Source organism: Panulirus ornatus, chromosome 2, assembly GCF_036320965.1.
Source record: "Panulirus ornatus isolate Po-2019 chromosome 2, ASM3632096v1, whole genome shotgun sequence".
NCBI classification, from domain to species: Eukaryota; Metazoa; Arthropoda; class Malacostraca; order Decapoda; family Palinuridae; genus Panulirus; species Panulirus ornatus.
The window spans coordinates 26280507-26295541 of record NC_092225.1 but is presented as its reverse complement, the minus strand read 5'-3'; the positions used below and the strand labels follow the sequence as shown (position 1 = coordinate 26295541).

Sequence of the window (15035 nt, the reverse complement as noted above, 5' to 3'; positions counted from 1 at the left end):
TAGATGAAGGACATAAATTAAAATGACTAAACCAGTGAAAGAATCTGGTTTAGGATCTGGTGGAATTTGATACATTTCTAAAAAAAAAAGGGGGGGGGGGACCCTTTACTATCGTACTGAAATATAGCACAAACTAATTCAATTCAGCAAGTATGCACACAATGGCATACATGTCTCTGGGACACAAAGGGGACTTTCAATTATTACCTAAGCAATACTAACCAGTTAGCCTAGCATTAGATATAATTAAAATATACAAAAGGGTGATAAAGAAGCACGTTTTGAAGGCCAGTAGGGATTTTTACTAAGTAAAACTAATCAAATGCAACTGGTAGTTCCCTATAACTACATATATGAAACCCTAATGTAAGTAAAGTGTGGATACCATTTATCTGGATTTTGCAAAAGAATTTAAAAACTAAATTATGGAGCGCTTTTACAAAAAAAAAAAAAAAAAAAGAAGACAAAGAACAAGAGGAAAAACAGGAGAAAGGATCATGGAATTTTAAACTAACAAAAAATTCTGTGTAAGTGGCAGATGGAAATGTTTCAAAATGTAATTTCTGGTGTACTGCAGGAAAAGGTATATGCTTCAATAAACAATATGTATGCATCTCATACATACGCCTACAGGGTTAGAAGTAAAGAATAAAGAAAATACCAGACCTGGGAGTTACAATAACTGAAAAGCTTGAGCTCAAGAAGCACCTTCACAAGAGAGTGCTATGTGGTCAAATAATGAAAGGGGTGATACTTTGAACTTCCCAACATGAGACAAAAAAATAACAATTAAAATTTTTTAATGTTCGTATCAGAAGCAAAATGCTATAGTGGTTATTTATTCATTTTTTCTTTTCGTGAGATGGCAGGGGCAGCTGAGGCACACATCAAAAGGGTATCAGGAGAAAATTTATGAATGCCCCAAAAAGATGTAGAATATTAAATGCCATACCTAAAGAAATTTGACACATGCATGGAATGACCATTGAAGAATTTACAAAAAAGACTGGACTTTTGGTTTATGTCAATTCCTGATGCACTGCAAATAGAAAAGGAGCATTGTAATTTAATAAGCTAGATATGCAGAGTGTTAGGTGCTAGCTCTGCCATTCTGGCAAAATCTTGTCATAGGTACTCATAGGTAGATAGGTATGTGACAGCCAAATCTGAGTGTGGGATATAACTAAGTCCTAATGATGAACCATTTTGCTAAAACACAAAATACACTCACCCTGACCTCCAGAGTAGAGGACCTTCAGCTGTGTGACTTGAGTACATGCACATGTAATTGTGTCTAAGTAACGGGAGCGAGTTTTTCTTGTACATGGAGATTCTCCCATTCTAATGTGATCCATCTCCACTATTATCACAGGTCGATCATACAAGTCCAGCATTCCTTGTACTCGCTGTACCAGCTTTGTTCTCTGTTGACTGCTGCTAAATACTATAAAATGAAAAACATAAACAAAACAATGCATCTCCCTCATGTAAAGGAAAAACTCTTAAATATATCATAAAATACAAAAGAAACCAAAATCCTTTCACTGCTCTTAGCCATGATTATGGTGCTACACTGTGGAAAGCTTTTAATTATGATCACATGATAAATAACCGTGGAATACTCAGTGTTACCATTTGTAAAGACCCAAAAGCTAATCCAAATACAAGAATAACATTGACTCTCAATGATCATGTTCCTTTAGCTCGCGAGAAAAATTCCTAAAAGCCTGAACAAGAATCATTGAATATATGGTAGGATATGAAAAGACTTAGACTGTTTTCTTATTGTAGGAAGGATGTAAATTACCAGAATGCAGTAGCCGAGACACAGCCATTCGTGTTGAAACAGCATAATGTGCATGTGCCACTTGGACGACAGATGTGCAGACACCATAGTGATTTCTCAGCTTGGACACAATATTTCCTCTACCAGCTATCTCAAAAGAGTCCACTAAAATCACTGTAGTCACCTGGTGAAAAGTAATCATTAGATAATCCACTATTCATTAAATAAAGACAATGAAACCCCACCCAAACAAACCAACAAAATACTGTAATTCAGCTTGCAATAAACATTAAGGATCCTAGAAGAGTTATGTTTGTCATCTAAAAGAAAATTCCAAGTAAGTCCATTCTATCTTTAACTCTGACACCTATTACATCTGGAACTCCCATCAAGAAGGTGGCCATGGTAAAAAAGTTTCCACTTATCACTGTCCTTACAGCCCTCATTTACATACAGCATTCCATGTACTCTTTCCCTATTTCTCTATCTCGTTTTTCTTCAACTCTATTTCCCTATGTGTTGCAAATTTAGTCTGGTAAGGTAAGGACCAATCAAATTGAGTTTAGGGTGTAATGGAATAATCCTCGGGTCCTAATCTCACTCTGGGATACTTACTTCAAAAAAGGACACTGGATGACAGACTGTTGCAGCATATCACTTTGGTGCACATTTATCTTTATTTCTTTCACATACAGCTTCCCCTCTGCATACAACTGAGGCCCTAATCAAGGCCATCTCATTAAAGCTATATATGAATATGTATGCCCTAGCCTGAGCCAGATACCCATTTTATTGACCAACCCCTTGGGGTGGATAAACAGCTAAGATGACCGTGCCAAGTGTCACAATATCTCAACCCCCCCCCCCCATATGTGACAGCCATTACATGTACTTAAACTTATTTGTGGTGTGAAAGGTATAATATTTCTATGTTATTTACCACCAGGATAAAGTAAAATGAGTATGTAGGAAATTCAGTTATCTGGTAATAATACAAGACTGAATTATAAACTAGAATTTACTTACTTCTGATTTGGAAGCCTCTGAAAATACTGGCTTGTCTTCTGCAGTGGACAATTGTGGGATTACTTCCTTTGTTACATTTGTGTTTCGGTGATCCTTACCTGAGAGAGCATTTGACTTACTGGTCTCTAAAGACTTCTCTTTGATACTCTGAATACCAGGTTTGACACTATCATTTGATTTCAGTCCACATAATGGAGGATTACTTTTCATTTTTTTGTTTTCTACAACACTCTCTTCACTTGACAAGTCATGGAAACTTTTCTTTCTTCTGTAATGACTTCCAATCCTGGTATCATTTGCCTTCTTGGTGGTGACTCTATCATGGAGACTCTAAATAAAAAAAAACCAGTCTTAAACTGATACAAATAATGAAAATTATCTTTGAGAAGAAACAAAGTATATAAAAAATAAAAAAAAACCCAGTCTTAAACTGATACAAATAATCAAAATTATCTTTGAGAAGAAACAAAGTATGCATTTATAAAACATATAATCTTACAATCTCTATCTTTACATATGTTTTTCCCCACAGAAAACTGATAAATTGGCATACTTTTCTTAACACAATCTGGCTACTCTTACTTTTCCATTATTTTCAAACCATATATTTCCATTCTTAAGTTTAAAACTGATGAAAAATTTGCTTAAGTGCTAATTATGTAAAATGACTAAGAATGAATCATACATATAAATTTATGTACTTATTCTATTCCTGATGCCTGTTCCCTTTGGGAGCTAACTTAATGGGTGGCTACGGCAGAAGAGTCTCCATCACTGTTGAATTCCACCGCCATTTCTTACCCTCTAGTACTCCACCCCTAACAGGTCACTGGCAAAGGGGAACTCTAGCGCAGTGTTTTCAAAGGCTCTTCTCTAATGTTCCTACCAACTATGATTGAATTACAGACTCATTATACTTACTTGTTCTAGCTCAAAAGATTCAGACATTTCTGCATAATCTTCATTTTGGGATAATCTCGGGATTACTTCTTTTGTTAATTTTGTTCTCTTCTGATCCCTAAACTGTACATTATCAGATGGAGCAACAATTTTTATAATGCTTGGGTTATTAGCCCCAAAAGATTTCTCTTTTGCTTTGTCACTCTCAACATCAGATTTACAAACGTCATTTGATTTCAGTTTCAGTAATTCCATATCATTAATCTTTTCATAAACACTTTCATCATCACTGGAGGAGTCAAGCATAATTATCCTCTTTCTCTTGCCTTTACTTCCCTTCTTGTTATCCTTCGCCTTCTTTGCACTGGCCTTATCATGGAGGGCCTGAATTAGAAATACTTTTCATTAGATACCAAAAATTTGAAGAAATATGCTTAGTAACATACATGTATAAATTCTTACAAGACAAAAACTAACTGAGGAACTCTGCATAAAAAAAAATTATTGAGCAGATTTTAAAAACAATAATCATTTACCTGTACTAAGTTTCTTTTAATTAATAATTCTTGATATAATGTGGTAACTGACTCTTCCTAATAAATTAGTACCATATATTACCATTCTAAACTTAAGAAAAGAACAATAAAAGGGTAATTACTTGAATCATGATGGGGTCTTCAGCCAACATAGTATCTCCTAAGTATTCTGTGTCATATTCCACAAAGTTGTTGTCTACCACAAAGCTGTCTTCATCTGTCTGTAATGAAACACACTGTAATCAAACATAAACAACTAATTTAAAAATTCTCATTTACATGGTAACTGTGGAGTAATTTCACACAAAATCTTTTTATTCCCCACAAACACTTTAGAAGATAACTGCATCTGATCACTTATTGCAATAAAGACTGAACATGAAAAATGACTCAGATTCTAAAACTCGACATCCTTTTATGTTTGCTTCCTCCTAAAGACGTCTAATTCAACATGACAATTCAAATACTTTTGATACTAGTTCTCGTACTCAATTATTAAACACTTTGGGTTTCCCTGTCTTCTATATACCTAGACCTTTACATTTTTCAATAGTTCATGTCTAATTTTTAATATGAATGAAAACTGTAAGTCTTAAAAACTGAAAAACCTTTTCTCTCTGAGGCAATATCGAGGAAGCACAATAAATTTTCAAGGAAAATCTGGGTTGGAATTGTGTTAGATTGAATATTTCACATAAGATCATTAATTCAATTAAATGCTCTCGTTCATTTGCCAAGGCACTGTGCTCAGTTATAATATGTATTTGTATCCATAATCTTACTCACCCTTTTCTTGTTCTATAAAGTTGTCATACGACCATAATATTATTGTTTCTGGTTTGTCTATTTTTCAATATCTTTTAAGTTTTTGATAATACTTCATAGAACATGAAACAATGGCATGATTAGTGGAAAAAAATTACAAATGATGACATAAATAATGGAGTCATAAATATGAAAATGAAGATTCAAGTATAGAGAAAGAAACTCAAGGATATGAATCTAAATCCAAAAGTCCCATGACAACCAGCGGAAGACCCCATGGTTGGGAAAACTGTGGTTGGCAATGTACAGGGTATATGGGAAATGGAGGTTGAGAGGCAGTGACCCCTTGATATACAAACCTTGATACCATTAATGAACACTTCATGGCTAAAAATAAGCATTCATACTTAAAATACAAAATACTTATTCCATAAAAGTACAAAGAAATGACATACAAAACTAATGTAATACTATGATGACAGTATATCTAGCATGATGCTTCACATCTATATTCCCACAAAATAGCTGGCTACATACGCACACAAAAGGCTACCTCAACATTTGCCCTCGCAACAGTATCAGTGCCTGGTTTTGACACTCCTGCCTCTCCCAAAAAGCAACAACCAGCAACATTTGCCCAACACAAGGATAAAATCTTTGTAATGCCATAGGAAACCAAGGTTACTCGAAACTCATGCAATGGTTGGTAAATGTTTGGTAAAACTTTGGTAGGCAAGGAGCCCCAGTATGAACAAACAACAAGAAATCAGAGATTGAACCTTTTAAAATAGGTAACAACATTTCAATATCTAAATAAAAATGTCCAGTAAGGAAAGAAAAATAATGTGAACATTAAGAACTGGAGAAATATTTTAAATGAAAAACTTGAGAGCAATGGAGTGGTCTAACTGGGAACCAAAAACTTGACAGCAAGGTGATGATCTTAAATGGGAACCACATAGTAAGGAAATTGTCATTGGTAGGAACAGCTTGGCAATGGAAACGCCTGAAGCATGAAATGTTGGGTAAGGAAATGGTCTAAAGCAAAGCTTCTATGTACCCACCTCATCTAATTCCTCAGTGCTTTCAGGAGTATTGGATAGGTGTGGTAGTGGACGGTACTGACGATGATCCAGTTGATTCTTCTTGAAAGGACTGATAACAGACTGCAAATAAACTGCTTTCATGCTGAAAATAGATCATGCATCCTTATTTAGTATTCTGTGAGATACCAAAAAACGAAGATTGTTTACACTATTTTTTAGTTGTACTAATATTCATCAGTAATTACACCACGAACTATTACTATGAAAGAGTCCTGGTGTTATCTACGACCTTTCTGAAGGCTCCTGCAGCTCAAGACTGTGCTGCTACCACAAGCAAGGAAATGAAGACTCCTTTGGAGTGAAGTCTTCAACAAGATTGTACTTCCAGTGATACAGCCTTGCCAAAGTTGATCACAAAGGAACTTTATCGTGGAAGTTCTGTTTGTATCACTCATTTCTTACACAGGCATAATGCTGGTGGTGAATAACAAGATCATATGATGAAACATAATAATACTCTATTGTATAAATGGTACTTTACATTTTTTGAAATAAGCTTGGAAATACTGTAGTTCATTTTCATCTGTTACTGACCTCTGTAGGCTACTACTGGTACTATAATTGAAATATGTATTAAAAGAGGTAGGATATGGAAGCACATCAATTGTTAAGAGTTGAAGTGTGCCATCTACAGCCCATAGAGGGAGGCTAAAAGAGTTCCATCTCTAACAAGAATACCAAGAGCAATGACCTAAAACACTTAACATATGATCAGGAAATTTCCTACTTCTTAAGACAGAAATAAAACTTACTCAACATGGTAATTTCTTTTACTACTTTAATTAAATCATGACATTTTTATGTCTGGTAAAAACAGGAGTAGAGAGACAATTATTCTTGAAATTACGCATATGCCATATGCAGCATTCAAAGTACAATGGTTCGAGGAAAAGCTTTCCCAAAACACTGTTCATATCCAAACTTTGCAATGAAACTAAAACTTTGAAAATTTATTTATTGCATCTTTTATTTTTTTAAATACTGGCAGGAACTTTTAAATGAAAAAACTTACTCAACACCTGCATCTTGTGATTTTTGAGAGCAATCATCAACAAAACTGTAATCATATTCTTCCTTAATAGCATCACTCTCATCACTAGATACTGAGACACCATCTTCAGACACTTCTGCTTCCTCTTCAATAAACTGATTCTTCCTCTGAAATGAGTTCAAGGTGCTGGTAATTTAAAACTCAATCAAATACATTCATTCATATATTTGATGATGTAAGGGATTAAGTCCACATGGTGGGCAATTAATTCAAAGAGTGAGCAATGTGAAGTGAGGTTATAACTGGGGAGCACAGGGTATCCATGGTGAGTAAAAGGGGGGAATAACTTGTGTTGTGTGCTGCAAAAGTATTGGTGACTAGAAATACATAGTTTAGAAAAAAAAAGTATATCCGTAAGTATATGTGGATGACGGGGGATGGGGGTCAAAGGGCATTACTAGATTATGTACTGATTGACAGGCATGCAAGAGAGAATGTTGGGTGTGAATATGAGGAGAAAGACAGCAAGTGGGATGTCCAGTCGCTTCATGGTAGAGGTGAGTGTGGAAGTTTGTAGTTACTTTAGGAAATGAGGGAATAATGGGTAGGAATAAGGGGATAAAAGTTAGAGAACTTGTAAAAGAGGCTTGCATATGGAGGTATCAAGAAATAGTGAGTTAAGATTGGTGTAAAGTGATAGTAAATGAAACAAGGGGAAAGAGTGAGGAGTGGTAGGTATCCATGGAAGAAGTGCTCACATGTGGGTGAAATGTGTGGTAAGCAGATGACGTGGATGAATAACAAAGGATAGCGAGTAGTGGGATGAGGATATCAATTTGCTTGTGAAAGAGAAAAGAGAAGTGCATGAACAGTATCTGCACAAAGGAAGTGTGATTAACTGGATGTACAAGAGAAAGTGGCAGGTCAAGAGGAAGGTGTGGATGTTGGGCTCTGGTTTCTGTGCATTATACATGACAGCTTGAGAGGTGATGTGAGTAAATGAGGCTGTTGTTTTGTCTGTTCCTGGCACTACACTACTAATGCAGGGTATGGCCAATAAGTATGAAGAAAACATCTGGTGATAGTCCAAGAAATACAACAAATAATTTTCCTTTATCACTGATGCCTTTAGGTATTTGCATGTAAGTGCCACTGCCACTTAACCTGTATGTAAGGTATTGTGGCCATCTCATTAACGCAGTATTTATATATACCCTGCCACAGCCATGTACCCAATTTACTGAACAACCCAAGGGGAGAAAAAACCAGCTGGGTTGACTGCCACAACTACGATTTGAACTGGTGCGCTCAATCTTAGGTAGCCCATGAATACATCACAGTCTGCAACACTAACTTCTACAATTGTTAAACCTGTAACCCCCTACCCTGTCCATGATGTAATGCTGCTGCCTTTTCATCACTTCAGCCATCTATGCCATCTCAAACCCTTACAGATTGCTGTGGACCATGAGTAGAGCTGAGCAGAATGGCTGAACTAAGAAATGACCAATTAGCATGCAGCACCTCTTGGGAGATGCCCAAGTCCTGACAAATTCATCAAAACCAATAGGGAGAAGAAATTTATAAGCAGTTTGCTAGATCCAATGAATGACTGCATGACAGACCAGTCATGTTCACTAATAGTGATTGAGAGTGCAACTTCTTAACAAAACTCAGTCCTTGGTAATACAGGGCCAAAAATTTAATCCTCGTTCATAACATGTAAATCTTGACACTGATAACTGCAGTCTACAGAAAGCTTGCCTATCTGGTGACATGGAAAACTCATCCTCAGAACTTGTACTACCACATTAAAAAATAAGTGTGTCTAATGATTCATTGTCTGTGGGCTCCAGTAAAAAATCAGGTTGATCAGCAGCATCTTGTACTAAAGAAAAAGACAGCAGACCTCATTTAAGTATGATGCACAGAGCTAGTAAATATTATGAACTAAAGAATCAGAAATCATGGTTGATAGAGACTGCTTGCTGTTTTTGAGTTTTTGCACCACCACAAACATGGAGTAGCTAAAAACAACATAATTTTATGTGTCTGGCTAGTCCATGAATGACAGTTGTAGTAAGTGCTGATACTTCACAAAGGAAGCTGAACTTCCTATGTTGGAATCTAGCCGTTTTCAGTACAGAGAATTGCAAGCATAAGTCCTTCAAATTCTGCAAACTGGAGAAATTTCAGTAACTACAAACACTAAACCTAAATTTGAAAATAATTATCAACATCATATAATATTTACCTTCCATCTGCGTGGCTTCTTGTTCAACTTATTTTCTAATTTCTCTTTTACTTCTTGATAAAATAATGCTGAATCACATTGAAAATCATCATCATCATCATTTAAGTTAAATTCCACCTCTAGTTTCTTTTTCTTTTTGCACATACTGTCTTTATTCCCAAAGCTATGACTTTTATCACTCATGGGGTTCGCAGATTTCCTCAAAACAACATTTTCAGAATTAGTACTAAGGTCAGTGTCTGATTCCACTACAGTGCAAAGTTTTCTCTTCCCTCTCTTCCAAACCTGTGTCTTTGGTGAAGGTAAAATACTTGAGTTATTAACCCCCAGTCTAAGTGAGGAATTTCCACTTACTACATCTTGTGCTTGTCCTCCTATCTGCAAGTTTTCTTTTTTTTGAGAAACTACATTACAAATTTTATTTACAGTGAATGAATGACCTTCATTTTTTAATCTATGATCTGGACTTTCATTTCCTTTCTCTTCTTTCTCTGGAATTTGTCCTCTTTGATGACCTTCCATCTTGGTATTTACTTCTACATTCACAAGGAGTGATTCTGACATTGGTTCAAACTCATCAGAACCTAATAACTCAAACTGAACACTGTGCTCTGCACTGGATTGTTGGTTCTCTTCTTCCTCAGGTCTATTTTCTCCATCAGAAAGTATGTCATCAAGAAGAGAAAAATTTGGTTTTGAAAAATACTTCATTTCCTTCAAAGTTTCTAAGGATGTGGCATCAATTTTGCAAGGGAGATGTGATGCATTATTTGTTTCTGTGCCTCTTTCAGTACTGTTTGTTTCATTTTTGCTGATCAATATTTCATTTGTATGATTTTTATCAAAGTTGCAGTGACTTTTTCCTAGTTTAGAAAAGAGTGAATAAGGTGAATTCCCTGACGATACCAAAGTATTATTAAGACAATTCTTTGACAATGAGAGGTTTTTATCACTTCCCTCCATAGCATGTTCATCAACAGCTGTCTTATCCACAAGATCAAGGATTTGTGTTACACCTAAAAGACTGACAGAATTAGAGCTTGTACAAGACCTTTGATTCTTGTTGGATGCATAATTTTTTACACTGCCCAATGAGAGCTGAGCTGGTGTAGAAATCTCTGCTTCCTGAGGTTGCTTTACTTCTAACTTGGCAAAGAGATGATCATCGAGAGTGAGACTAAAGTTAACACAACATTGTTTGCTACTATCTAGTGTAAAAGGTTTATTTACTTCATTTGAGGCACTACCTCTTTTAGTCTTAAGATCAGCTGCCATGTCAGTCCTGTTTGTGAGATGAAACTCTTCACTACTGCACAACTTAGAAGTTTCATTGGTTCCAACAATGACATTACTTTTTTGCTTTGGTGGAGAACATATTACAACAGAATTCTCCTTGAAATTATTTTTGTCAGAGTATTTCATCACAGATTCATTATTTGCATCCTCGGCTGCATTGATTTCTGCTGAAACTTCTTGTAAACTCAAGTCTGTCAAGTTTCTGCCTTTTTTTAAATTTTCAGTGTCCTGAAGTCTATGATGCCTTTTTCCATTCATAAGAATATCCTCTGTATCTTCTTCCATAACTGATTTTTCAATAACTATACCTGTTCCTTTCTTTTTTCGGTCTGTAATGTCAGTCTCCATTAAATATGATTTTATATATGTGTTAGAACGTTGAGCTGATGTCGGTTCCGTGTCATTCGTGAATTCTAATTTTTCAGGGGCAGCAAACATACTTAACTTTGATCGAACTTTGCTCCTCTGACTGACTAAAGGATGTGAAATTGTTTGAGGTTCACCTCTTTCTAAATAATTCGATTTTACTTCTTTTATATCATCACTGCATAATTTTGCACAAGAGCTGAAACATTCAACTTTTCTAGATACTGGAGAACACTGTCTAATAGCTGTTGTGTCAGGTGTTTCTACTTTGAAAAGACGCTTGGCATTGACTTTTGGAGTTGAGAAATAAAGCTTTAAGTTTGTTTGTACAGGCTTTTTATATGTAGAACTCAGTATTGGTGAAATATCTGCATCTAATGATGTCGAAGCAAAGCTAAACATTTTCTGAGGTGTGACATTTTGTGGCTGAATCTCCCCAGTGTTACTGGTAGCCTCAACCTTTTCAGTTTTGCATGCTTCAGTGGTCACTTTATTTTCAAGAACAGGTGTTGCATCTACTTTAATTTGGGGTTTAGAAGACACTTCATAGGTGTTCCCTTCTTGCATTCCACAAAGATTTGGCAAATCTGTTTCTGAGTTGTGATTAATGTATGTTGGGACTGGTGTATCAACTGAATCATCAAAAGCACTACCTCTTGATCTACAAAAGAATCTCTTAGTTTCTTTTTCCTTCTTTTCCATCCAGTCATTAACCACTAATATGATGTCTGATGGGCTGGCAGGTGCTGTAGTTTCATGTGTGTCACAAGAAAAATCAACTTCACTTGGTGGTGTGCGGATGTGAAGTGGGGACTGCTGTCTTGTGGGAAGCAATGTTAAAAGCTCTAGCATTTGACTGTGAATTTGACTGTCCCCTTTGGAGGGACTCTTAACATTATTGAGGTCATGCTGATTACCTAACTCTGTCTTTTTGGTAAGATCAGAAACTGTGTCTTCAATACCTTTATGAGGACTAGCCACAACCTGATGATGGTATTTAAGGTCTGTGTTCCCATTCACACTGCATTTGAGGTCACTGTCTTCAATCACCTCAACATCACTATCCTCTGAAATCGATTTTTCCTCAGTTATCTCTGTATTACCAACGTCAAAGTCCACTAAGTCTTGGCATTTACCAAATTTTTCCTTTTCTACCTGACGAGGCCTTTGAATTAACATGCTTGTGATGAGAGAGCTTTGAACAGGTTTCTTTGTTTTCTTTCCTTTCGATGCACATGAATTCTTTCTTCCAGTTCCCATTTTATTTGTAACACTTTTGTGTAATGTCAGTGTATGTTGTGCATCTCTGGATTCATCATGTTTTACAGCAGTGAATAATGATGCCTTCTTGACATCATTACCTGTTGAGAAATAAAATTTTGTTTATTAGTAATAATACAACAAACGGTGAACTAATACACAGGCATTTAACTGAATGTAAAATCATTCATTTCTCATACCTAGAAATGGCACTTTCATGAAGAATCTTTCTCTATCTCAAGTCTGAATTAAGAAATGAGATAGGTACAGCATGAGAGGAACAGCAAGTATTAGAATGAAGAGGTGAGGGAAATTGAGTTGAAGCAGTGTGGAATCATTGGCCTAAAAGTGAGAAATATCATTAATGGAGAAAAAAGAGTAGGTGACAGACAAGGCAAAGGCCTGGGGTACACCAATGGTGACAGGATAAAAGCAACTACTGCAATGGACCAACTAAAGGGAAAGCTATGCAATCAAGAACACAGAAAAACCAAAGGAAGCAAGTTCAGAAAGCAAAGAGATGTGGGCCGCAACAAAAGATTCACCAAAATTCCAGAGAGAAGAGGATCAAAAGAGAGTCATACAGGAAAGTTCACCAGAAGATCTTCCACTAAAACTGCCAAGTTAGTGATATGAAAAAAGGGAATATGACACTATTTTTCTATTCACTCTGGCAGCTTTTCATATTCTCACACTGCTTATAGCTGTTTTACTCTTGCTTCTGGATACTATGTCCTAAACTGGAATTATCCCTCCCTCTTTTTCCATGACAATGCATGATATTCTAGTTCCTGAGGCCAACAATTCTTTTTAGCACTCCTACAACTCACACTGATTAATGTAATTATATAATCCCTTGAACCCTTTTACAAGGTCCCTGCAACTTCATGGTGCTACACCCAATAGCTGGGAAATGATGGACTCCTTTGGAGTAAGAAGTTCCTTGACAAGATTGTACTGTTCAGTACTCTTTTTGTCCACTGATGATGATACAACTTTGCCACAGGTGACTTTTCACCTGTGGTGTACCCATGTGTAGGTAGTCCAGTAATGCAATTCCATTGATTTGACACCTTATTTGAGTTAATCTATAAGCATCATTCTGCATCTCTTATAGTCTTTCATTTCTGTCCTTTCCCTTTCTTTCTTTCTGCACTTTCTTCTAATTAATTACTGTAATTAAAAATGAAACATATTTTACATCTAATGTCAGAAGATAGGGTCACAAGGAGATAACACCACAACTCATTCAGAGCAAAAGTCAATAGTAAAACATAGGAAAGGGGTGAATGTGTGTGTTATGTTGGTTAGTTGCTTGGTCATGCCCCCTGCAGGTCCATCCATACCCATGATGTCAAGTGATTAGTGGATTGCTGTACAGATTTAAGAGCTCTATAAATGAGCTGATGAGGGTGTAATGCTGGAAAATGAATCCAACTGAAATGGTTGAGTGGTACGTATTTCAATAAATGAGCTGATGAGGGAGTAATGCTGGAAAATGAACCCAACTGAAATGGTTGAGTGGTACATATTTTAATCTTTATATAATAAAGCACTCTCCTGAAGCCCAAATAGCTCCATCTGCAGGTAACAAACGATACAAAAAATATCTTCTATACCTATAAAGTTCATGAAGTTTGCTAACTATAAGAAACACTAAAAACTAACCTTCAACGTAAGCCATATCCAGAAAAGATGCCATCTCCAAGCCGTATGGGTCATCACCTGGATCAAAATGATATTGAAGACCAATAAATTCTGCAAGCTGAACTAGATGTAATGTACGGGAAGAGTGACATATGACGTTTGTGGTTTGGGCTATGGTTTGCCATGGTTGATAAATCCCTAGATCTATGTTGCTCACACTAATGGAGTCCTTCTCTGAATCTGTAAGAGAATACAAATTTTTCTGAACTCCTCAAATCATAAATGGCCCTATTTTTTTGCCTACTAAACTACAGACAAGTTATAAGCAGTCACACTATACATTACTATGTTTTACCCAAGTGGCAAAATGGTGGCCTCAAATGCCTCTTAAAGCATATTTAGAGAGCAAAAAAGGAAAGAGGAGATTCTTTTCCCTAACATTCACTTGCAACCTTAAGAGCTGGTTGCTGGTCTACTCAGATGCACTGCGTTGAAATTACTGTTGAATTTCCATGTCTGCATTTCTTCCTTTTTCTCTGCCCATATTTCTATCTATATAGCAACCTACTTTTGCTTCCACAAGGTCTTTCATACCTATTAATGCCAAATATGTAATTACAATGAAAATCAGAGCATCCAACTATAATGGGACATGCGGCAAGTCAGATAGCTGGAAAAGTTGGACACCTTAGCATTCCTTATGAAACAGCATCAGAGAAAGCATTCCTTATGAAACTGTATGAGAGAAATTGAAAAAAAAAAATCAAAGTAAATCAATTATGCAATACTGAATATAAATACAAAAATGCTGAAGTTCCTCTTAAGGTTTTACAATACAGGTGTAGGTGAAGTGGAGCTTTCATAAAAATTTTCTTACCTAATAAATCAAATTCACGATATAGTCTATCCATAAGCAAATCTTCATTGGGTTTTAAAATTCTAATTTTCTCCTAAATACTTAACACCACACATTTCCACTTATTTGTATTAATTTCTGACAAACTGTTGATGTGTTTGCATACCTTTTAGCTGACATTTTTCTATGATAAAAAAAAGTCCAATACCAATCACACCCACCAAGAAATAAAGTCAACAACTGACA

General features: G+C 36.0%; 1 protein-coding gene across 2 annotated transcripts in view; it reads right to left on the bottom strand.

Annotated features, from left to right (window-relative positions):
• The window catches only part of Fancm (FA complementation group M), a 62123-nt gene that overhangs the window by 5155 nt on the left and 41933 nt on the right, over positions 1–15035 (bottom strand). For both annotated transcript variants that reach the window (XM_071672116.1, XM_071672126.1), the window contains 9 exons: positions 13955–14173; positions 9365–12387; positions 7132–7277; positions 6078–6201; positions 4371–4469; positions 3734–4096; positions 2813–3142; positions 1808–1970; positions 1232–1444 (listed from right to left, as the gene is read on the bottom strand). In XM_071672116.1, the coding sequence (XP_071528217.1) occupies positions 1232–1444; positions 1808–1970; positions 2813–3142; positions 3734–4096; positions 4371–4469; positions 6078–6201; positions 7132–7277; positions 9365–12387; positions 13955–14173 (4680 nt within the window). The remainder of the gene's footprint in view (positions 1–1231; positions 1445–1807; positions 1971–2812; positions 3143–3733; positions 4097–4370; positions 4470–6077; positions 6202–7131; positions 7278–9364; positions 12388–13954; positions 14174–15035) is intronic.